This window comes from Alosa pseudoharengus, unplaced genomic scaffold, assembly GCF_046254945.1.
Source record: "Alosa pseudoharengus isolate Yale_2024_CS ecotype anadromous, Long Island Sound unplaced genomic scaffold, YU_APseudo_1.1 YU_APseudo_1.1_scf_9, whole genome shotgun sequence".
Lineage (NCBI taxonomy): Eukaryota > Metazoa > Chordata > Actinopteri > Clupeiformes > Clupeidae > Alosa > Alosa pseudoharengus.
Window position 1 is genome coordinate 16,044,935 of NW_027468881.1, and position 25,460 is coordinate 16,070,394.

The 25,460-nt window shown below is 42.1% G+C and overlaps 2 protein-coding genes across 5 annotated transcripts; both read right to left on the bottom strand.

The window, feature by feature from the left end:
- Window positions 1–69: 69 nt before the first annotated feature.
- Window positions 70–14,720, bottom strand: hm13 (histocompatibility (minor) 13). 2 transcript variants are annotated; one of them, XM_076276092.1, is made up of 13 exons: window positions 14,331–14,720; window positions 13,341–13,370; window positions 12,495–12,593; window positions 7,881–7,963; window positions 7,614–7,702; window positions 7,134–7,219; window positions 6,570–6,695; window positions 6,049–6,106; window positions 5,011–5,094; window positions 4,643–4,679; window positions 4,367–4,469; window positions 3,916–4,001; window positions 70–1,244 (listed from the first exon to the last, which is right to left on the bottom strand). In XM_076276092.1, exons 1-13 carry the CDS (start codon window positions 14,553–14,555, stop codon window positions 1,169–1,171), a joined length of 1,182 nt encoding a protein of 393 aa, XP_076132207.1. In that variant the 5' UTR covers window positions 14,556–14,720; the 3' UTR covers window positions 70–1,168. The 2 variants fall into 2 exon arrangements, with proteins under 2 accessions (XP_076132207.1, XP_076132208.1); XM_076276093.1 differs by lacking the exon at window positions 13,341–13,370.
- A 2,230-nt stretch (window positions 14,721–16,950) lies between these two features.
- LOC143114707 (deoxyribonuclease-1-like) lies at window positions 16,951–22,481 on the bottom strand. 3 transcript variants are annotated; one of them, XM_076276443.1, is made up of 9 exons: window positions 22,374–22,481; window positions 21,334–21,491; window positions 20,566–20,654; window positions 20,291–20,374; window positions 20,000–20,106; window positions 18,790–18,902; window positions 18,479–18,636; window positions 17,930–18,026; window positions 16,951–17,534 (listed from the first exon to the last, which is right to left on the bottom strand). In XM_076276443.1, the coding sequence occupies exons 2-9, from the start codon at window positions 21,484–21,486 to the stop codon at window positions 17,382–17,384; spliced, it is 954 nt and encodes a 317-aa protein (XP_076132558.1). In that variant the 5' UTR covers window positions 21,487–21,491; window positions 22,374–22,481; the 3' UTR covers window positions 16,951–17,381. The 3 variants fall into 3 exon arrangements, with proteins under 3 accessions (XP_076132558.1, XP_076132555.1, XP_076132556.1); XM_076276440.1 differs by having other exon boundaries at window positions 20,557–20,654; XM_076276441.1 differs by lacking the exon at window positions 22,374–22,481 and adding an exon at window positions 22,013–22,333 and having other exon boundaries at window positions 20,557–20,654.
- Between the last annotated feature and the right edge of the window lie 2,979 nt (window positions 22,482–25,460).

Here is a 25,460-nt window from a genome sequence, read left to right on the forward strand (position 1 = left end):
TCCACAGCATGCTGTTCACACAGCTAGACATTCACCAAAGGGTACCGACACAGACACACAAACAAACCATTTTTATGCTTGTCTACAAGTGGTATACACACCACACTTTATTGCAAATAAAAAAGTGAGAGAAAAAAGGTAACTGCTCCTCAACGAAGCTTAACTTTTCACTGGTACATTAGGAGAAAATGAGATTCATCAGGAAGAGACTGCAAATAACAATGGGAAACTTTTTTTTGTCTTTTACCAAGCAGAGCATAATGAATCATATGGACATGACATAATCCTCTATAAGAACATACAAAACAAAACAGAAAATGCTCATGTCCCCTGAACAGTCCCTCCTGCCTCCCCTATCTAAAAAACAGAAATTTAAATAAAATGCCAAAGGTGAAAAGGAAAAACACAAACACAAGAAGTTGAAAACTAGAAGACTAATATTTTGGTCCCACTTTGGTCTCCTCTTCTGAAAATACACAAATAGGTAATTGAGAAAAGCTTTACGACAGCATCTCAGTATTCACATGGTCACACGTTTCCGAGTCATTCGCGTCCCTTACTCAATGCTATGGTGCAGTTTCAAACTGGTTTTTATGAACCCAAATAAGCAAGCAAACAAACAGAATGTACCATACTGCACAACAGACACTAGGGACAAAACTGGACAATCTCAGGAAACTTGATTTGAAACTAAATGGTCTCTGTTACCATTTTAATCTTGTGAGCCTTGCCTTTCAAAAAACACACTTAACACCATTTGTGTTTCTCTTTTTATCTTCCAAAAAAAACGTTCAAACTCTGGTAACCGATAAGAATGCAGAAGGCATGATCAATAGATGAAAGTGAACAAGAAAAGAATTATCGGGAAAAAAAAAAAAACAAACAAAAAAACATAGGCACCGTGAAAGCTGTTGTACTTTTTTTTGTTTTCAGTTTTATAAACCATTTACAGACTACAAAACATTCCATCATAAACAGTTACTGAGAATAACGGGCCATTTCCATGTATAATACGACACGTCAGCATCATGGCGGGTCTCCTCATGGCCGGAGACCAGGAAGGGAGCATGGCTTGTAAAATGTGGTGAGGGTGGATGGAGAGTTTAATCGGGGAGGGTGGCGATGGGGAGGGTGGGGGTGGTGGGGAGGGCGTCAGCCGTCGTCACGGTTATTGGTCCTTCTTCTCTGTCTCTGTCATCTCCTCTTTTGCGGCGCCCTCCGTCTCCGGGGTAACTTCCTCGTACCTTTCGCGAGAAGAGAGGAGACTTCAAATGAGTACAACTGTGATGGACAGTATGGACATTACGGCCCTCAAGTGACAGGACGGCACCAGGACAGCGCTTAACAATTAGTTTAAGATGGACACTTGTGCCACTTTCACTAAACACCGTCACAGGGGCAATGAGGTCATACACGAAAGACAGGCCTAACAAGGTACACATGTGTAGGAAATGTCAACTCCCCCTGCTGCCACAAACAGAAAGAAAAACAGCAAAGGCAAAAGATGGCAAAATATGAGGTGCCCCATGTATGGTTGTTGGAGAAATACAACAGAGCCAAAAGAAAGAAACAAACAAAAAATAAAGCTGAATTGTGGAAGTGGGACCAGGGGAACGGGGAATACAGCAAGCTGAGATGCATACAGCAACAACCAGGTGTGTGGACCAGACCAGACCACTCAGGTGAGTGTGACACAGATCAGTGAAAATGACACCTTCACAGTCTTCCCACCTGGAACCTCTTCAGAGGAGGAGGAGGAGGAGGAAGGGCTCTGCTCGAGCTGGCACAGGCTGACGGTAGTGAGGAGGAACCTCATGGTGAAAGCAGGCTAAGAGAGACTGGCACCAGGCAGGCAGGGCACAGGGCAGGGAGGCCAGCACGCAGGTGGTGAGATGACAAGAGAGCCAGAGCAGAGCAGGGACGCTGGTGGGGTGGGGAGGGCAGTCGGTGCATAGAGAAAGGCCAAAGCGGTGGCACAAAGGCACAGTGGGACCATTGGCATGAGGACAGTGGGCACACCAGATCAGGATGAGGTACGACACAAGGATGGGCAAGCTGGTGGCTGGTGGGTGGGTATGGGTGTAGCGGGAGCAGGTGGGTGATGGTGGAAGCAGGAGGGGGAGTGGAGAGCAGGAGAGGGAGGGGTGGGGTGGTCTGGGGCATACCTGCCCTGGTGAGAGGCCCCCTGGAGGGGGGCGCGGAGGCCTACATGTTAGTGGGCGTGTGCCGGCGGCGCCAGGGGGGAGAGGGGGGGCCCTGCATGGAGGCGGCCAGGCTGGCCGGGGAGCCTGAGACGGTGGGGAAGTGCGTGAGGCGCGGGGTGTGGGGCAGCACCTCGTCCGACGACTCATAGCTGAGCGCCAGCCAAGAGGAGGAGGAGAGAGGGGGAGAGAGAGAGAGGAAGAGGAGGGGGGAGGAGGAAGAAGAGGTAGAGAAAAGAAGTCCACGAGAGCAGAAAAAAACAGGAGAGAAAGAGGGGTGAGAGAAGAAAGAAGAGAGGAGAGAGAGGGAAGAAATAAAAAAGCAAGCTTTTAAAGATGACTGAAAGAACACGACAGGAAAGGAAACTGGAGGACAGCCAGGGGGCAAGTCTAGTCTGGGCACTCAGGGTTAAGCAGGGTCCCTCCACACCACATCACCAAATATACAGAGCTCTGCAACACGTTTTATACCTTTGAAAATATTAAATGTATGGCACACTATCTAATTATATTATCTAATTATAATTATATTCTAATTTGGCCATGCCCACTGGCCTTTAACGCTGAATAGCATTGTGGGGAAACGGAGGGGGTTCTGAAAGTTCTGAGACCAGGCGTGGCATGAAGGTCATTGCTTGGCCGTTGCCGTGACTACTATCGTCGCGGCCAGTGGCAGCTTTTGGCAGGAGTGTGGGGAATGTTCCTGCGCCCACATCACATGGCCATGCAGGTGCCAGGTGTCCCGCCAGTGCCCTCTGCTGCCCTCCAGAACACACACACACACACACACACACACACACACACACACACACCTTACCCCCTGGCTGCCCCCTTTGAATTGTTATGACTACTGGTGATGGCTTCCAATCCAGTAGAGACCCGCTGTAAGTATGTGAGTCTGTGTGTGCTTATCCATGTATGTGTGTTTGTGTAAGGATGCAAGAAGAAAGGCACTGAGTGACTAAGGTAGGTATAGGGTTTATGCATAAATCTAAAGCGACTGTTGTCTGAGGACTGTTTGCGTGTGTGTTTGTGATAGAGAGAACGAGAGACTGACAGAGAAAGAGAATGACAGACAGACAGAAAGAGACAGACAGACAGACAGACAGACAGACAGAGACAGACAGACAGACAGAGAGAGAGAGACAGACAGAGAGAGAGAGAGAGAGCGAGCATATGAGACTCTGACTGACTACATCGGTGTGAGGCACTGGGTGTGATTGAGAGACCAATAAACAAAGAAATAAAGACAAAGATATATGAAGCAGAAAGAAGAAAACATAATGATACGGAGGGAAAAACGACTGCACACTGTGGCCAAACCACCATTCAGACTGTGGAAGGCCAGAATACCACAGCTCTCACAGGTCAGATAACTTAAATGCTATAATAATATGCATGGCTTTCATCAACCACAAAAATATAAAATGACCACTCTTTCAGTCTCAAATGGTTGGAAGTGACCAACTTCAAATATCTGAAATTCATTATTTAATGGCTGATGCAGATAGAGATGTAAAAGGTTCACCAAAGGATGGAGGTTTAAAATCCACCACCATTCACTGATTAAGCTCAATGGTATCTCAATTTGGTGATGTACTGGATACAGCTAGACCAACTAGTGGATAGACAGGCCCACACATGTATAGTGATGATTGTAGGACACTTGTACATCATGCAGGACCCTGATAAAAGAGGAAAGCTGAGGAGATACCTGAACATGTCTGTCAATTCTCCTTTAAGCAAGGCCACCACCACTGGGAATCCCACGCAGGCTGGCACCAGGTACAAGAGGGCAGGCTGGAGGAACACACACACGAAAATAAGCTTTAACAAATAACCAATGGCATATGAACAGATTGTCCTCTGAATTCCATCCTTACTCTTTAGAGTCAGTTATCAGTTATCAGAACTGGATGAGTGATAATGCACAATGGGAACTGATCTACCTAGGCATTCAGAATCAGTTTACTGTCAACTAAATACTAAATGGCAGTATAGCCAAGTCCTGAATACTATAACTTAAGGTCCAAAAACTAAAACATTTCACAAAGCATGAGATACACAGGGTATCAGCTAAATATGTTCAAAATGCAACATTCAATAATGAGCAAAAGTGTTTGGAATTGGACTTTCTAGCTTTCTCTTGTTTTTCTTCCTCTTACCTGGGCATGTTTATAAGTATGCATGACAAAAATGGTGAGGCCCAGACCAAAGATGTAAGCCAGGAAACTAGTATAGAAGTAGGTCCTGGAGTTCTTCTTTAAACTATGGGAGACACACACATAGTTCAGATACAGTACATCTATGAGACCCAATAAGTATTGTGACAGCTTATGGGACCATGATAGATAGATAGATAGATAGATACTTTATTGATCCTCAAGGGGAAATTCAAGAAGCAGACACCACCCACCCACACCCACGGACATTAGTCTTACCTAACATCAAAACGAAGCAGCAATGCAATAAAGATGCCTGGGAATTAAGGAAAAAGTAAACAGAACAGTGTTACTCAGGATGCCAGGCTACAACTAGATACAGAAAGAATGAGTTACCAGAACAGCTCACAGTAGCACAAGAGAGATGTTACAGCACCCTCTAGTGGTTAGACCGACAGCCAAATGTGGCCAAAGGCAGGTGCACAGCTTATTTCGTCATGTTTGGTTTAAAAACCTAATTAAACAAGTCTAGCTGCCTATTTGTTTTACACAACAATAAAAGACAAGTTTCCACAAACTTCAAACTGATAGTGCCAGGACATTACTGAAAGGGATCTGGTGATGTATGACGTGTGTTGTGAACTCACCTGGGATGACGATATCGCCCAGGCCGAGCATGGCAAAGTTACTGGCATCCAGTCCTCTCTCCAGGAGGTCCTGAGGGAAGACCACTGACACAGGAGACAAAGGAACAGATAAGATCAGCCGTTTCATTAAATCTTGCTGCTCCCAAAACCCCTAAAGGATTACTCAGACATGAGTCATCTGTGACTGGATTTAAATCGCAGTTTATAACACATTTGTTAAGCTTTCAGCAGCTGTTGAAATGTGGATGGAGGACAGTACAATAATGTAGGCCTTTGTGTGTGTGTGTGTGTGTGTGTGTGTGGAAAATGAAAGATGGATTTGTTTTTCTGTATTTTATTGTGAAGCACTTTGGCTTTAAAGCAACACCAAAGAGTTTTTTATACCTTAAAATAATGTTTCCAAAATCGTTTCAGCCGTTCATCAACTTGTAACAGGGTGAAAGGCAATTCTGCATTTGCTTCGCGGCACTCTATCGGCTATAACCGCACTATGTAAGTTTGCCAGATCGGGTAGCGGATCTGTAGTTCAATGGAATGAGACATAAGAAACTACAAATTTGACTTGCATCTGATGTCGCAATACATCGTAGGCTAATTTTTTAAATAAATCGTGCAACATATTCTACCTTGTCTGTGGACATCGTTATTTGCAAAGCCGGTGCTGGATAAACAAATAGCATGCGTGCGACAGAGGGAAAGTTCTTTGGTGTTGCTTTAAATGTACTATATAAACTTACAATAGTTTTCTATACCTCAAACCACCAGATATTATATAAAAGGCATCTTTGACTACTGTGTATTATATAACTCTAGACGGCTAATCTATCAGGTATATAATCTTATGATCTTGGTAGAGGTGCCATGTTTGTGTTACAGAGGGTTTCAAGGGTTATGACAGTAGCCACACTGATAAAGCTTTTGCTTCATTAAAACAACTACTAGTGACAAGAAGCCCATAACTATTATATGTCTTGAATCAATATTTGTCATTACTGATAACAGCTGATTAGAAACAAATAAGCAGAATAAAACACTCACACTTGATGGGTGCCTCAAAGGACTTAGCCACTGTAACCATGACATTTGTGCCAAAAACCTGTATGGACAGAAACACACAAGAGAAAACGAAAGCTCATGTTTACTCAGAATCAACAGCTGCAGGGCAGCGAGTCAGCACACACTGGGTGACCTGCGAGGTACGGACAGACACGCAGCATCTATCAGAGGACAACTGAGGTGGAAAGTCCAGGTTGAGAGAGGAGGAAGGAAACCGCCGCAGGGTTTTGCGGCCAGCCGTTTGCATTATCTTAACTGTCAGACCGCACGTTTGCCAGGTTTGTGCAAGCGGTGAGTGAGATTAGCTGGAAGAGGGTATGTGGCAAAAGCAGTGTCATGATGAAGCATTTAACTGTACTTTGAACCTGACTGTTCTTTGTCACACTCACTTTGCCAGTTCTCACTCTCTTCCTCTCACACACGTGCACAAACACACTTTTTCCCTGTTATACGTATGCAAATACGGTCACAAACATGCATATACAAACACAAAACCCACTCACCCAAAAGACGTCATAGACAAACAGGCCTCCCAAAAGGATGCAGCCTGTGCTGACATTATTCAGGTGAAGCAGCTCAACACCATTCAGAGCAAAGGCCAGTCCAAACAGGTTATTGGCCACCCAGTGCTGTGGAGTACATACACGCACACACACACACACACACACACGCACACAGATTTAATGCCAGAGTTATAAAATCAATGCAACTTGTAAAACTACAATGTCTGGAAAGCATTTAAGGACTATCTAATTGAATGTTAGAAATGTACTGTAGGTAATACGCATTACCACTGATGTCTGGTCATTAAAAACCTTTTTATCCATCTTTGAACAATTTGACAACATTGCTAAAAGTTTTGAGTTCAAGTCCTTTCAGTCATTTAGAAAAGTCATTTTTTATATAGTGTGTTAATGCAACACTCAACCCCAGCCACATAAAGATGATCTAAAATGACATTAAAAAGTAAATCTTAAAATCTACCGCAACATGAAAAACAACACAAAAATGTGCTTCAGAAAGATCAAAAATTGTCAGGGAGGAGATATGTTTAAAGGCTATGTTACCTTTTTGAGGACGTACCAGACCCCAACAACGGCGCTGATAGCCAGACAGAAGAGATCCCTGGTGTCAAACTCATAGTTGACAATCTCTGTGTGGACAGAGAAACAATGACAAGTCAGGGTTTGCTTTTCAAGCACTGTTTACTTGTTAACAATACTAATTTTGCTAGAAGATTTGCTAAATGGCACTATGGCTAACAGCAATCAGACCTCTCTCTGAGGTATGAAAAAAACAGAAAGTCAAGAAAATGGACATTGAACTTATGTGACAAAAGGCACAGGAATTAGCAACAATTACGTCGAACAAAAATACATCACATATGAGGATACCCACCAAGTGTGATTTTATGGAGATGATGAGAGAAAAGGAAAGATACTAAGTACATTGTGTCAGAGAGAAAGGCTAGAAACAGAAAGAAGGGATAGGGAGAGACAAAAAAGAGAGAGGGGAAAAAAAGAGAGATGAGAGAGAGATGTGCTCACCCTCTTTGCTCTCCCCCGTGCCCTGGGTGAAGAGGAGCTGATATTGCTTATTGGGCACGCTAGCTGGGACCACTCTGTTCATGAAAGGACTGACAAGAGAAGGAAAATAATGACTTATGAGAGCCAGGAAAACACAAAAACACAAGACAAAAAAAAAAACAGCGCCACTAGGCGAAGGACGACTTCCACACATTACAATACAATTAGCCTGTCACGCTACGAGCCTCTTGTGGTGCAAAAGGAAAACCATCCTGAAGCCGGTCTTACCTCATGGTGTGAGACAGAGCCAGGATCCCCAGCACAAAGAAGTACATTGATAGCAGCAAGTTAATATACTCTTGTGAGAAAATCTAAAACAAAAACACAGAGAGAGAGAGAGAGAGAGAGAATGTTCTTAGAAACAAACATGCTGCATTGGATAACATGTTGTTGTTTATATCTGGTGCTGATTAATCATATCCGATATTTTTGGCCAAACTCAGCAAATATGGATCAGTTGGTTCAAGGTCAAATATGTGTATAAAATAGACAGACAATAAGAAGGAACAATGTTTTTAAAACACCATCAAAACCAGGATACATTCACTCTCCAGGATTCCTGTAATTACCTCTCTAATTACCTCTTATTCAGAAAACACCCTACATTATGAAATAACAAGATTGGCCTTGAAGACAACAAATGTAATATGAGGGCCTCATGGTATTTTCCTCTTTCAGGTATCACAACCATATGATTGGTCATCAGTGTGAGCAGAGACAGCTGTGCAGAGCACAACACGTGTCACTTTCACATCACAGCACAAGATGGAGAGCAGGAAGTGGAAGTGGAAGAATGATGTGTGCCGGGTTTTTTTCTATTCTTAAAACAGGAAGTGATTGGTCTACGTGTCTCGTCTCTGTCCACGTAGCTCCTTTTGATAACGACATGGCTTTAAGGGGATAATCATCTTTACACATCAGGACACACAAGTAGGCACATCATTGTTACACAAACCCACATAACAGATAAGAGACAGGGTTAAAGCTGGATCTTTACATAACTTTGTTTGGCACTGTGATGCCGGTGGGGACGAAACTTATTTTGAAGAGGGCTTTTGTCCAGTTCAGTGCTAGGTATCTGTGCCCGGATGGAAGCAGTTTGAAAAATTGATTCAGGGGGGTATCTGTGTCTGTGACAGAGCGCATGCGTCTGTCACTGGCAAAGGCGGCTTTCCCGCCGCAACGTGAACAATGACTTTACAAACATTTGCACAGACTGCGCTATTAAAGCATGTTGTGATGTTGACTTGTTTGATAACATGTTGTGAATGGTACAGACCTGAGGCATGTCAAGACGGAGGTTAAGGTAACACTAGAATTTGGTTTAAGTTAAACATACAGGGAATCAAAGCCGCGATATGCGGTACAGAGGTTGAAGCGTATCTATTTATCGGTAATGTAAGCGTTCTCTAAAGCGCGCATTAGAACATCAATGCTTACTAGCTGGGAGATGGAAGTGCTTTGTCCGAGTGCATGTATGATTGTGTGTATGTACTGTACTTGCCTGTTCTCGGTGCTTCAGTTGCTTTCCGGGTGCAGGGGAGCAAACTGGAGTATTGGGCAAGGGACACTTTTCTGCGCATCTTTCGCGCCCAGACGTGGGAGCGCTTATTTGCGCAGGTGTGTTTAGAGTGGTAATATTATTTGGTGCTTAGTGAGGGTTATTATGGCATTGGATGGAAATAACATGAACGATTGTTAGTAATGTGTATTGCCTATGTCATGGGTTAACCAAAATGTGGTGAATTTGCATTAATTGATTTGTTGCTATGCATGGTTTAGTCCAGTGTTTTAAATGGTGTCTGCATAGCGCAGTCAGGAGTTACGATTCCTCCTCAGTAGTGAGAGGTCCTGCTGAAAGGCCTCTGAGGTAGGCATAGAACCTAGTGGGCATTGTCCCGGTGTTTGTTTTCCTTTTTGTATCAGTGTTTGTTTTGTCTGTTGCCTAAACCTGCCGGTAGCTTAATATTAATAAATTAAAAAAAAAGGAAATTACATCAACTTGAATTTCATTGCCTGAGTCTCACCATCCGCTTGGACACATTACTACATTTGGTGGCAGTGGAAAACTACAAGTGTCCTAAGACCAGGCTGAAATGTCAAGGTAAAGATGGCTCCAAAGGCTCACAAGAAAAAAGAAGATGGGCCGGAGGCGAAAAGTGTTGACGACCAGACACAAGGTGAAGAGGGGGAAGCTCTCCACAATCTACAAACAATGTTCATGCAATTCATGCATCAGCAGAAACAACAAGAAGAACGGTATGTTCGAGAGCAAGCACGACAAGAACAAAGATGGAAGAATATGATCCAGCAATTTGCCCTTCTGCAAGGTGAAGTCCAGCGAGAAAGGCTAGAGAGAGGGAGAGGACTCTCCACGTCGGCGCCAGCGTCCAGAGCCCCAAGTCCAGCACGAGGTATACTGAGTTGGGACGGAGGGCCAGCGACAGGGGGCCAAGCAGCAGTCCCAACAAGAACAGCAGCAGCAGCAGCATCAGGTCTGATGGCAGGGCCTATGCCGGCAACAGCAGCACCAGTAGATCTGATGGCAGCGCCTACTCCAACAGCAGCAGCAGCAGATCGGACGGCAACAGCGGCAGCGACTCCAGCGGCAACGGAGCAGGGTCGACAATGCAACGGATGGAAGGGTCCAAAAATGCAACGTCTTGCAGAGGACGAGGATATCGAGCACTTTTTGGCTACTTTCGAACGTATGGCAGCTATCAGTCAGTGTCCAATGGCCGAATGGGCATTGAACCTGGTACCGTTGCTCTCGGGAAAAGCAAGAGCAGCATACCTGGCAATGGATATAACAGAATCATGGGATTACGACAAAGTCAAACAAGCCATCTTGGAAAAGTTTGAAATACACCCGGAAACCTACAGGCAGCGATTTCGGAATTCGTCAGTGCGGCCTGGTGAAACCCCTAAGGAGCTTTTCACAAGGCTTGAGGAGCTGTTTGTCAAGTGGGTGTGCCCTCAGTCGCACACAAAAGAAGAGATCGGGGACACACTGGTGTTGGAGCAGTTTCTCAGAAGGGTGAACACGGATGTGCGGCTCTGGATCACAGAGCACAACCCCAGGTCAGCCAAGGAAGCTGTGCTCCTAGCAGAAGACTTCATCAGGGCACGGCGAAGTCAGAAGCCATATGAACTGGGGGGGGTAAAAGAAACAAGGGTCACATATTCAGACAGGGGTGAGGATGGTCGGGATAGTGGTTTAGTGACTAAGAGTACAAGACCAAGTCCTGAAGATCTGAGGTGTTATTACTGTGACCAAACTGGACACATTAAGCCCAATTGCCCGCGCAGAAAGCCTAAGTCATCCCAAATGTGAGGGCCCCCTGCAAGGGATGGTGGGCGGTGCGGGGAGGGGGAATCTGTGTCTGTGGGGTAAATATGATTAGTGTCTTTCTCTTTTCGGTCTTCGGGGACGAAGACTCTTGAGAGGGGGGGGGGTAATGTGACAGAGCGCATGCGTCTGTCACTGGCAAAGGCGGCTTTCCCGCCGCAACGTGAACAATGACTTTACAAACATTTGCACAGACTGCGCTATTAAAGCATGTTGTGATGTTGACTTGTTTGATAACATGTTGTGAATGGTACAGACCTGAGGCATGTCAAGACGGAGGTTAAGGTAACACTAGAATTTGGTTTAAGTTAAACATACAGGGAATCAAAGCCGCGATATGCGGTACAGAGGTTGAAGCGTATCTATTTATCGGTAATGTAAGCGTTCTCTAAAGCGCGCATTAGAACATCAATGCTTACTAGCTGGGAGATGGAAGTGCTTTGTCCGAGTGCATGTATGATTGTGTGTATGTACTGTACTTGCCTGTTCTCGGTGCTTCAGTTGCTTTCCGGGTGCAGGGGAGCAAACTGGAGTATTGGGCAAGGGACACTTTTCTGCGCATCTTTCGCGCCCAGACGTGGGAGCGCTTATTTGCGCAGGTGTGTTTAGAGTGGTAATATTATTTGGTGCTTAGTGAGGGTTATTATGGCATTGGATGGAAATAACATGAACGATTGTTAGTAATGTGTATTGCCTATGTCATGGGTTAACCAAAATGTGGTGAATTTGCATTAATTGATTTGTTGCTATGCATGGTTTAGTCCAGTGTTTTAAATGGTGTCTGCATAGCGCAGTCAGGAGTTACGATTCCTCCTCAGTAGTGAGAGGTCCTGCTGAAAGGCCTCTGAGGTAGGCATAGAACCTAGTGGGCATTGTCCCGGTGTTTGTTTTCCTTTTTGTATCAGTGTTTGTTTTGTCTGTTGCCTAAACCTGCCGGTAGCTTAATATTAATAAATTAAAAAAAAAGGAAATTACATCAACTTGAATTTCATTGCCTGAGTCTCACCATCCGCTTGGACACATTACTACAGTGTCGGATGCTATTGGACTTCTTATGCGTGTGATGGCTATGTAATTTGTCTTGAGTGGGGAGACTAATTATCTTGGCGGCAGTGTATGTGATTCTAATGACTTTGTTTTTGCAGATGACTGTTAACATTGTGAAGAATGTAGGGGGAGCAGTACAGCAGGGTATGATCTGCCCCAAGTATTCAAAACTGCTGACCTGTTCAACTGGTTGATCGTGGATGTAAGTATGGTGTAGTCCAGGGGGTTATTTTAATGTGTGAATGACCAGCTCTTCAGTTTTGTCTACATGTAGTTTGAGGTAATTATCCTGACACCGCTGTAAAAACCTTGAGATTGAGTCTTGAGAAGTTGTGATGGAGTTGTTGTCATTGAGTAGTCCTACAATGGCAGTGACAACTGCATATTTATAGTAAGTGGAGATGGGTAATGGACTATTGCAGTTGCTGGTGTAGTGTTTGCCTCACCTTGAAGAAGAGATACAAGCCAAAGAGGGTGCAGCTGGCTATGATGGGAAAGCGTGCGGCATCTCTGCTTGTGATGGTCTCAGGCATGTCTGAGGAGTTCTACGGGGAAAGAGAGGCAAGAGAAAAAAATGCAGTGGTTACAGGTTACCTACAGCTAATATGGTGCATATTAATGCAAATGAACGAAAACCTTTGAGTGGGAAAGACTGAACACAAAAACCAGCCCTGTTTCAGAAAAGAGTGAACACGATTGCTTTGCCGTTAAGGCTAGTGTACACCAGTTTGTTTCAGAAGCTTTTTGGTTATTAATAGATGAGAGTATTTCAAGCTGGGCATGATTGAGTGGCAGAGAGTAATGACCTAAAGTGACCTAAGGAATTATGGGTAAAATTAGCGAGCCCCACAAAGGAATTAAGTCAATCTAAAAATGGGTCAGCGCGTAGCCTACTATAGACAAATAGAGATTCTGACCTCATGTTGACAGCTTTTTACTCAGTCCTATAAAATGTCTTTCTCCGTAAGACAGACTTAATTTGTGCTGAAGGACTGCCATTAAAAAGGTATTTTATATCACACCAAGTGTAACTCACTTATCATGTGTAAAACAATGTCGAGATGTCAAAATGTTGACTAGTATTTTTATTCTATATTGCAGCGTGACGGCACGTATCGAAGGACAACATAAGACCTGAATTGACTCTCCCAAGTGTCATCTCCTTTATTCACCTGTCGCAAAACGTATTATTTAAGCCTCGCGCTTAAATGACATGACCACGGGTAATGAGTGAAACTGAGACAGCATGAATAAGAAATGTGAACGCTGTGCTATCGATTTAAAATACTCACTCGGTACTCGTAACCATTTTCGCCGGCAACCTACGGATAAAATAAGTGTACACAAACAATTTTAGAGAAACCCTGCAGAAGGTTAAGTCAGGTACAATACTCGGGGTGAAACAAGCCACGCTCAGGCATGAGGAATACAGGATGCAGAGGCTCGCGGATGCGGTGAGTGAACTCAGAAGCTGGTATTACCGTTAGTAGGCCTATACCACATTCATTGAATGGCCAACACTGTTATTACAACGTCAAGCTATTATCAACATTCACAAAGAATGTGTTGAGCCCTCTTAACCATGCATCACCAAGCGAGCACACAAATCTCATCTAGTTACTTTTATGAGGCGAGAGCTGATGTTGACACACAGGAGTCAGCCATTCTCACAACGGTAATGTTGCAAATCATCCATTTCACCCTTATCGATACCACGCTAAAGTTGGCACCACATACGAGCAATAGAGAATACGTTTGTTTTACAACATTTAATGCCTAATTTAATTTAATGCCTCATGTGCGTTTTGTCATGTCAGATTAGGCCCAACTTTATTGCTAAGTTAGCAAGAGCTAACGTTACTACATAACTCAACACCTGCAACGATCCGTGAAATCGCTTCATATCAGCTGGCAAGGCATCCAGCTGTTGGGCGGACGATCATATTCTGCTACCGTTCGATAGCAAGCTAGTTCTAGCATCATTAGAACTAGACATGTTAAGCTAACGGTAACATTTTGCTACCTAGCAGCGCAGCGGCAGTGAGTGGGTTAATGAATCGCTAACGTTAGCTACACAGCTGTCATACCAAATCTATCAATTACGTTTAAAATGTTACTTCACGGTGGCTTTATGTCACGTTAAAAACGCTAAGGAGGTAAACCCTCAGGTAAATTAACACAACATTACAAGCATTATTCCACAACTATTAAATCAGTTACCGCAAAGTTACCTAGCTTGCTACTTGAATTGTGTCAAACAGTTCATATCCAACTAAATTTACCTTGCTCTTTGAGCAGGTGACAGAGCGCAGCGCACCAAAGAAGATTGGCAGCAGGGCCATGAATACAAGGCTGCCATATGCCAACGCTGTGCCTTCGGGTGTTGCAACGAACTTGGCCACTGTAGCATTGACGGCATCGGTTCCATTTGTGTCGGTAGCATTCAAGCTGTCCAGAGCCGGTGAAGTTTCAGTCGGGGCTGCCGATCCTTGGTCGACATCTGCCATTTTTGCTATAATGTCAAGCGTCGGAAAACTATGAAAGCTGGTGTGCTCACCCGAGCAATGCGATGGTAGTCGATGAGTTCGCGAACACTACCTGTTTGACATCAATATTGGTTCTTTTTTCTCATAAGGCCACGTTTCCTAACTCTCTCCGGGAACTGTCATCTTCTTCGCTACCTAACCTACAATATAGGTCTCCCCAGCGCCATCTATCGTTCTGGGGTGAATCAAGTAAAGCAACAAAAGATTTGAAAACAAAAGCACTCACAAGATTTAGGTTTTAGGTGGGTCGCGGAGCTTCTGGTTAAAAATAAATGAAAACTCTCAAATTTAAATCTACCTTATCGGATCTAATATTGGACCTTTATTTTGATGAACCTTATTGATAGCCTATATCAGTCATTGCCATGGACTCAGACAATTATGTCACAGGTAGCCTACATACAGGTGCTGGTCATAATTAGAATATCATCAAAAAGTTGATTTATGTCAGTAATTCCATTCAAAAAGTGAAACTTTATTATTCATTCATTACACACAGACTGATATATTTCAAGTGTTTTTCTTTTAATTTTGACGATTATAACTAATGAAAATCCCAAATTCAGTATCTCAGAAAATTAGAATATTATTAGAAATGTTGGCCAACTGAAAAGTATGAACATGAAAAGTATGAGCATGTACAGCACTCAATACTTAGTTGGGGCTCCTTTTGCCTGAATTACTGCAGCAATGCGGTGTGGCATGGAGTCGATCAGTCTGTGGCACTGCTCGGGTGTTATGAGAGCCCAGGTTGCTCTGATAGTGGCCTTTAGCTCTTCTGCATTGTTGGGTCTGGCATATCGCATCTTCCTCTTCACAATACCCCATAGATGTTCTATGGGGTTAAGGTCAGGCGAGTTTGCTGGCCAATTAAGAACAGGGATACCATGGTCCTTGAACCTGTGTGCAGGTGCCAAGTCCTGTTGGAAAATTAAATCTGCATCTCCATAAAGTTGGACAGCAGCAGGAAGCGCTCTAAAACTTCCTGGTAGACGGCTGCGTTGACTCTGGACCTCAGAAAACACAATAGACCAACACCAGCAGATGACATGGCACCCCAAACCATCACTGACTGTGGAAACTTTACACTGGACTTCAAGCAATGTGAATTCTTCGCCTCTCCGCTCTTCCTCCAGACTCTGGGACCTTGATTTCCAAAGGAAATGCAAAATTTACTTTCATCAGAGAACATAACTTTGGACCACTCAGCAGCAGTCCAGTCCTTTTTGTCTTTAGCCTAGGTGAGACGCTTCTGATGTTGTCTCTTGTTCAAGAGTGGCTTGACACAAGGAATGTGACAGCTGAAACCCGAGTCTTGCATACGTCAGCTTCAGTCCACTCTTTGTGAATCTCCCCCACATTTTTGAATGGGTTTTGTTTCACAATCCTCTCCAGGGTGCGGTTATCCCTATTGCTTGTACACTTTTTTCTACCACATCTTTTCCTTCCCTTCGCCTCTCTATTGTGCTTGAACACAGAGCTCTGTGAATAGCCAGCCTCTTTAGCAATGCACTTTTGTGTCTTGCCCTCCTTGTGCAAGGTGTCAATGGTAGTCTTTTGGACAACTGTCAAATCAGCAGTCTTCCAATGATTGTGTAGCCTACAGAACTAGACTGAGAGACCATTTAAAGGCCTTTGCAGGTGTTTTGAGTTAATTAGCTGATTAGAGTGTGGCACCAGGTGTCTTCAATATTGAACCTTTTCACAATATTCAAATTTTCTGAGATACTGAATTTGGGGTTTTCATTAGTTGTCAGTTATAATCATCAAAATTAAAAGAAATAAACACTTGAAATATATCAGTCTGTGTGGAATGAATGTATACATTATACATACATATATAAGTTTCACTTTTTGAATGGAATTACTGAAATAAATAAACTTTTTCATGATATTCTAATTATATGACCAGCACCTGTATATATTACATATACATCCGCATGTTCCAAACAAGTAGCCCTACAGGCACTTTGTGTGTCTTATAGCTCACCATATCCGTTGGCTTGAACTAAAAAATATGGGTCGCAACTTTATGAACAAGGGAAATTGTGGGTCCCAAAGCCAGACCAGTTAAGAACCACTGATGTACAACATCATGTCAGAGAAATGTTACTAATTAACCCTACTCTCTAAGTACGACATTAGAGTAGGTCTACTCAAACACTAATGGATGTACTCATTCAAACAATGTTAATATCATAAATGTCTATTCCAGATGACACAGATCATAAATGTAAATTTCTCAAATTCTTTGACTAAATTTTGAATCTTCTGACTAAATAATTGGTGGTTAGTTATCACAGTCAGTTTCAGTTTGACATCCATAACTAATATTTTACAAAATAGCAGTAGGCTATTTAATTTTGCATATAAGAAATTAAAACCATTTTATTATGTACAATACATAATACACTCTCTCTGTCATTCAGACACAGACATTCACACACACACACACACACACAGTTGTGATAACAGTTCCATTGAGAATTTGGCAAAATATCTTTGTTTGCAGTAAACCCTGTTAAAAAAGCCAACAAGCCCAGTTAAAAGTGTAATTACAATAGGAAACAGCTTTCATCCACCCACATGTCCTTAAAGTGAAAACAATAAGAAACAATCGATTACCCATCTAACAATACACATGTTCAAAATTGTTTGAGAAAATAAGTGGCACAAACTTTTCAGCCCTCATGACTGCCAACTAAATATATGGTCTTTGCATGTCTGTTTACTACCGTGACCGTCTGTTACTGACTGAGGCCATTGCTGGTTTTACATATTCGCACTTTACGTTAATAATGTTGTGGAATCAGGCAGAATAAATAGCACCATGAGAGGGAGAATGAGAAGAAATGGCTGCATTAAGGCCTGCAGTTGCCCCGCTGACTTCACTTCCTTTAGTTTCACTTCAATTGGGTAGTGGTCACTAATCTTGAGTACCTGTGGATGAAGAGGGTACTGTATGTCATACCAAAACCAAATGCAGTAAACTGATTGTTTAATAAAAGGTTTGCTCAAATGAAGAAAAAAACGTGCTGTAAATGTGAATCACAGAGATACTTCCTTTGCAAGCCTGACTTTTGACTATTGGCTGAATTATCACCTGACACTAAAAAGTTGGCATCAAAACCAGTATCTAATCCATGATGTCCAGTTAAGACGGTCTATGCTAGAGATGTAATGTTTGGTGGAAACGTCCCAAATATCCACAGCCCCAATGAAAAAATAATCAATCAAACACAGTCTGCAGACTATAATGCTGTGGAGATAGAAAGGTGCAGGTTCAGAAGAGCATGATTCTCTCAAAATGAGACGGAAAAAGAAAACATCCTTACGTAATTAGTTGAGATTTTGAATTTCTTTTTGAAGTTGAACACTCGCGCAGATTGGGGCTCGATAGCTTTCAGGAATTTCTCTCCGTGCACCACAAAGCTGTATGGAAAAGATTACATCTATTAAAAGCACTCCCTGTTTAATTGACAATTTAGTCATCACTCATGCCACTGTCAGTCACACTGTTAACCTGAAGCACAATCCAAACATGAATACGCTATGAGCAGAGATGTCCAACCCTGGAATTCCTCCACCATACTTTACTATTAACTTGGTTGAAGCATCTGACCAAAGTTATCATTACTGAAAAAGGAATTTTGCATCGACCATCAGCCGATTATTTTTCAGTCATGATAAAGTGGCTATTAAGTGAAAACAGGTCAATAGGCCTGAGGCCAAAAACATGTAATGTTTTTTTCACTTTCTTAAGCATAAATCTTTCTATGTCTTCATAAATCTTTCTATGACTTCAACACACTGATAAGCTTGACAATAAGAAATTTCATGAATCACTTCCCCATCTTTCCATAATCCAACGTCATGCCCCTTACCGATCATAGGCACAGTCAGTCATGTCCGTCACAGTGGTGTCTGCATTATCCCTTATCAACCAGAAGAGGCCACGGTTTGAGAATAGTCGGTTGTTTATTCTGTTCTTCCTTGTCACATATCCACAGTCAGCATGGAAGTCACCCAGTAACATTATATTCTGTTCATGAGAGAAAGAGAGTTTTGTTTTGATAGATTGTTAATAGGTATTAATAGAAAACATCAAAAGCACAGAAGGTTAAACACCAGAACGGTATGTCCAGTGGTAAATCTGCCTAGCCTCATTCCCTCTGCCCCACACATAACCCCTTACCTCCACATTCCATTTTGTCTTTATCTCTGTGAGGACGTCAAAGAGTGAATCTAGCTCTTTTAGTGCATTTTGGGGTTCGACGCGGAGTGGAATCAACACAAATTCACCAATCTCTAAACAGAGGAAAAGTATAACATGTCAGTTGCATCATATACACGTAATAAGACCTGAGATTGTTCATATTCTGTACAGAATGTTTTCCTTAGCTTTAAAATTTAATTCAAAGTAAGTATCCCATCTGCTAACATGTACCCATTGTTGTAATAGTGATCAGTAGAAGACATGAGCAATATTGCCATAATTAGAGGGCTGATGTCAAAACACTGATGTCAAGACTGATGTCAAGACTGTTAACTGCACTGAGTTACAAATTCTGAATCTGCCTTTAAATTATTCTACCTTATGTGTTTTATTTTCTTTTTAATTATTCTTTATTTTTAAATGATTTTACCTTGTATGTTTTATGTTTTCTTTTTTATTATTTGACCTTTTAAACTATTCTTTGACTATTGTCCTTCTGCTTTTATTTGCTATTACTGTTTGTTTTTGTTTATGTAAAGCACATTGAATGACCTAGCTGTGTATGAAATGTGCAATATGAATAGACTTGACTTGCCTAACTTCAATGATCCGCAAAGTGCAAAGTCCTAACTAAAGCTAATTTATTAACCAGGCTAAATCAATTTGTTCATTTAACATGATGGACAAGACCCTAACAGCACACATTGACAAGTCTGTCCACTGTCACATGTTAGCTTAGCTATATCAGAGACTTTCTAATGAGGAGACACAGCACTCAAAAAATCCTCCATAGATATGCATGGGGTTAGTTTGTAACATCAATATGGCTGTTGTCTACACATATCCCACCCCTTCCTCGGCAAAACGTGTCAATACATTGAGCCAATCATGTGGTGTGATGAGAATACATTGAGCCAATCGTATGTTGTGAAGACATCGTGCCAATCATGTGTTGTGAACTAGCCGCTGGAGCAAGATCGCGATCGTGAAGCCTTGCGCACGCGCATTTCTGCCGAATAGGATGCCCTATGAGTGCCCAAAAAGCGTTGCAATATGGCCGCCGTGTGGAGGGACTTGCTAAAAGGACTTTGGCTATATGCACTGAACTGTGCGTGTTGACAGACTGTATTTTTCCTGCCATTTAAATTAGGGCGCATAAAGTCACATGAAACAGTAGAAAGCCACTAACTTGTCTTTGGTGCTTTAAAATGTACTATGAAAGGTTCTCGACTGAAGACGTTTTCCTTCTTTGATTTGGGATACTGATACGTCTCCACCAGTGCAGCGGTTTCGTTTCTGTAATAAGAAAACATTTCAAACCCCCCCCCAAAAAAAAAATGTCAACTGTGAATATCACTTTCACACACAGAAATGTCCATGCAGGCTGGATATTGGGTATTACAGTTAGGGAGTGTCACATGCCATATCTGACAGTATGTCTGTGAAAATCTTTTTGGATTAAATTTGGATTGCATTTTACCTGTATAGAAATACATACTGCTCCTCCTCTCCACTTGGACCCAGGTTTTCACTGGTCACATAATTATAACTAAAGTCATCATAGCTGTGGTAAGGAATGTACAAAAAAAAAAAGGTATCAGAGAAATGGAAAAATTTAAATGAATAGTTATTTTGCTTGGTAATGACTATACAAGTTATTAAGGATCATACAAAACTACATTAAACACCAATACAACATTTGGGCCAATATATTCAGTGAGACAAAGGAGTTACTGTAGTTTGCACCTATTGTACCTATCGAGGGAGGAAATCAGTCTATCCATAGCCTCCCCATCCGGGTCCTTCACCTCTTGTAGAAGGCACACATCACAGTTCGACAAAATCTGAACATTAGCAAAGAGAGATGTAATTGTATAAGTAATTTCAACCTAACCTTCTGACTTGTTATAACACACTGCAGTTAATCAACTACAGTGCAACTCAAGTATGTCAGAGTGTAGTAATTTCAAACCAACACAGCCACAAGGTCTACACCAGTGTTTTTCAACCACTGCGCCGGGGCACACTAGTGTGCCGTGAGAGATCATCAGGTGTGCCGCAGAAAATTACCCAAATGTCACTCACTGGTCCAGAAAAGCAACTGTTGCATCAAAAAATGTATAACCACATGCTCTCATTGATTGTATGATTGCACTATTTGTGGTATGCAGGCGTTGTACAACGGGGGCCTCATATCCAGTATTCACAGAATCATCACATATCCAGTTCATAACAACAATTAAATTAGATATAGTCACCTACGCCAGTATTATTTGAAATTTTAGGCTATGGTATGTTTATTTTTTCTTCACACAGGATGTGTGCCGTGGGACATTTTAAGTGTCAAAAGTGTGCCATGGCACAAAAAAGGTTGAAAAACACTGGTCTACACCTCAGGTTAACATACATTTCTACAGTTCAACTATTCTCCTGAGTCTCTTCTTTGTCAGCATAGAGAAACAATGACTGAATATGTCTATTAAGATGTGTCTACTAACAGACCTGTGAGAAATAACTGCTCACCTTTGTCAGAAGATGCAGGACTGTTGTGTCCGATACTTTGGAGATATTGAAATTTTGCACATTGTATGAACATATTTTATATCCAGAGCTCCTGGTCAAGAAAACAAAGCAAGCTAGACAGAGAAGTAAAAGATGCCTCTGTTCTCGTCCCATTTTACCTGTTTAGGAATAAGAGTTAGGGGGTTAATCATTCAAGGTGCCATTCTTTTCTCATTATATACCACTTGCACATTAAATGTGTGTGGCAGTGTAACTAGGACACTTTATTACCTGTATTTGTTTCTAAGAATCTACAGTAGATGTATCTCTCATATTCTTGTCATTGAGTCAACAAGTCACTGAGTCAGTTTGAATGCAATAAAACAACAAAGGCAGCACCATTGATAGTCATTTTACTCTATAATGAAGACCAGTATAAAAGATATCAAGGGTCAGTTTTGTATATTCTGTAGGCTACATTTTTACTAACAAACATGCCAATATTTACATGTCCATATACTTCCACAGTCCTCAAATCCAAAGATTCAAGCAAGCCTGAAGATTATATTTGTCAAGTCAGATTTACATAATCTCATCCCTTTCAAATACATGTGTGAGACAAGCAGAAATCTCAGAATTATTATGCATTGCATGGAACATTCAGGATAATGTTTGCACTACTCTAGCTTGACAAACTCACCAAACTGGTTTAACAGTCCAACTGGTGCAATATAATGCCATTTTCGGTGAGGCAACACTCCGCTGCCCAAGGTGAGCTTCAAATAACTGAAATCAATCTAAATCTAAAAAACAAACCTTCATTCTACATCATCACTATTGTAAAACAATCAGTAAAACAGGAGCCGTCCTATCCTGTACCAGAAAACACTCTCCTTTCTGTCAAGTTTCTGTCTAGTGAGCTTGCAGACACACCCATGAATGAGTACAGAACAAAAGACAAAAACAAAAAGGACAAACTCCAAAACATCCCAAACTTCCCACTTTAGCCAGCATGACGTTTCACAAACACATTCGATCAAACACATTCATTATATTGTTACCTGCGTTTTGAGGGGATATTTGATTTCCGCTTTGTTGACTTCCTTTCCCACTTTTAGGTCCGACACAACTTACCTGTTCTTAGAGGTGGAGCCAATGCAAATCCCACCCTTTTTACCCCAGAAGTTTTCCATAGACCTCTGAAGTTCGCCTACAAAAAAGAACCAAAACAGCCATCTTTGCCCATATAAGGAGATCCGGTTGTTAATTGAAGCTAACTACCTATGGCAAGTTGTATTGCAAGTTAGCTCTGGGGTAGCAAAAATCTAAGTTTGCCGCCTTCACGTAACGGAGATCACAGTATCCACTCGAAGGTAGAGGACAAAAGTGTGTTCAGGAAAACGTCTGCATTTTAGACTTTTTCATCCCTGCGAGAGTTTAAAAGATGCGATAATTCAAAATCCCCATGTTATTTTCCCATAGGAAAAATCGCCAGAAACCGGATGTCAAACATGGCTGCTTTTTTGTAGGCGAACTTCAGAGGTCTATTGGCAGCATTCTAGCTTGTCTATTCTGGGCATGGAGGTATTATATAACTGGAGAGAGTGACTAAGTCCCGCCCTCCATACAAATGAATGGTGGAGGCTAGGCTAGTAAATCCGGCCAATTCATAGTCAACCAGGGGATCAGGATTTGAAGGGTTAGCTTCAGCCACTTAGCATGGCATTTGGCCGCCGACATTTTTGAAAAAATGGCGTTACATGGTTGCAACTTCCGGCACCAGTTTTTACATGCTGATTGGTAGATGACAGCTCATGCACGAGTTTAGTGTTGGGCACGAGCGTCCTCGCGCGTCCATGATGGTTTGCATTTCTGGAAGACGACAAATAAAACAACTAACTACTTGGATTAAGCTACTGATACTTGACTTAATGCCTACATGGTTTAGGCTGTATTACTGGACTTTGTGGTAAATAAAAGAAAAATGTTAATGTTGTCATATTAGGCTATTATTTGCCGTATATGTGGGTTGACAAGGTAACGGACCATACATTTTAGCAGATGCATAGCAATGACCTATATCCAATTATTAGCCTACTCATTGCGTTGTGTATGAAAACTAATTTAAAACGCAAAGGATGTAGTTCTGTAGTCCATGACAACGCAACGTCTGGATCATGTAACCATGTCTCCCCAAGTGATTTAAAACTAAACAAATGTCAATGACTTATTTAGTTTGCTTTCTTGCAACATTGACATGATTAGGCTATGCATTTGATTTAAATGTTCAGGCTGCCAGTCGAGGCAAAAGCCAAATATCCAACATTGCAGACTCTATGCCTACTCGAACCACAGTACCCGAGGGATGTGCGCTTCTATCGGTAAGTTTAACTTGCGTTGCCTTCATTTCGTCTGCCTGCAAATGTAGCCTAGGTTTAACAAGCTGCAAATTCACACTGGGTGCAGCAAAAATCCCAGCTATCCACAAGTTTCTTCGTCCCATGTCTACATAATTATAGTCATTTTCGTTGAATAGCTTATTGCGCAATATAGTATACAGCCTGTCCAAATATACTGTAACATTTAGGGATCATTATTTGTGTAGCCTAAAGTGAGTCAATATTGATTCGCATTGTTTATTATCACATATGAACATCACATTAAATAACCTAGGACTTCAGAGACAGGGCAAACTTCTACCACCATTCCCAAAATGTTATCCCAACCAATGAAATACATTTGCGCTTATAACGAGGTGAAGTGAAGCGCGTTCACGAACAACTTCTTTTCCTCTGAGGGAATGTCCAATCTTCATCAACGACATACCGTTGTACCTTACGTTGTCTCTGTCTGTAACGTGGAATCTAATAGGCTAATTATACCTGGTGCCGGAAACGAACACCCATGAAACGCCATTTTCATAAAGATGGCTGCGGTCAATTTCAAACTTTTTTGGCTGAAGTAGCTAGCCTAGCATGGGCCATTGAAATGAATGGGGGCGGGACTTAGTCACTCTCTCCAGTTACATATAATACCTCCATGTAGTCAACGCAATATTGAACACTGGGGTTCGGATCCAGCGCCAGTCGGCTCTGACCATGCGCCAAGTTACAAAGCTGGAAATGACGCATGGACCAACGTCGATTTTTATTGGATATTCTGTAAAAAGATAGTCGTCCTCCAGTAAGAGGGTGGCGATAATGCACATAAAGTCCTTCCCTTATAACAAGAAGAAGAAAAAGTTGCTCGGGAACGCGCATGGAGTCCGAGTGGAGTCGCCCTGAAGCGCAACTTAATTTCATTGGATAACACAGCGGCTCTAACTAAGAGCGGTCTGCCTGCTGTCCTGCTGCAAATATGCATTCGAACATGACGTGAAATATCCGCAGTCGAACTATAAATAAACTATTCGGTTTTTAGTGCCAAATGTAGCGCATTTTTACAGTCTATGATTAGTTTTTTATTTTATTTTATTGTTTGCCATCTCATAGCGGGTGCTCTAAACGTATTCTAGCGTTGGCCCATGACCAAATCAAGCCAATAGCCACAATAATGACTGGAGCCAGAGCCCTCAATAGCCACCCTGTTTTGAAAATAATATTGAAGATATTCAATATTATTGAAGATAGTATTGAAGATAACGCACAGAACGGTCAGCCTGAGCGGACAATTACGTCCCCAACTCATCTAAAATGTGGTGTCCTTACTTTGAGTTGTAGGCTACACCGCAGATGGTAAAGTAACGGTTAAAGAGAATGTTGTCTGCGGACTCAGCAAAAAACAGTTTACTTACGCATCCACGACATCCAATCTTCGCGCTCACCTGTGGAGTTACCATCCAAATGAGGCAGCGGTGTCAGAGGCACAGTAGACGGCCAGAGCATCGCCAGGCGTCCAACATCGTATGATTGCATACTTTCCGTAAATCCTAAATTATGTCCAGGGTCTATTTACTTAGGCTGCAAAGCACAGGTATTTATTTGAGGTAGGCTTATTCGAGGCAGACCTTTATTTCTTACATTGTACGTTATTGTGAGACATGCGTTTTGTTTGGAGCGGCATACCAGGCTATCAAACGCAGACGATTTTCGGTTTTGGTATGGGATTTAATTTACTTTTTGACTTTTATTATATAGTTAAATGTTGAG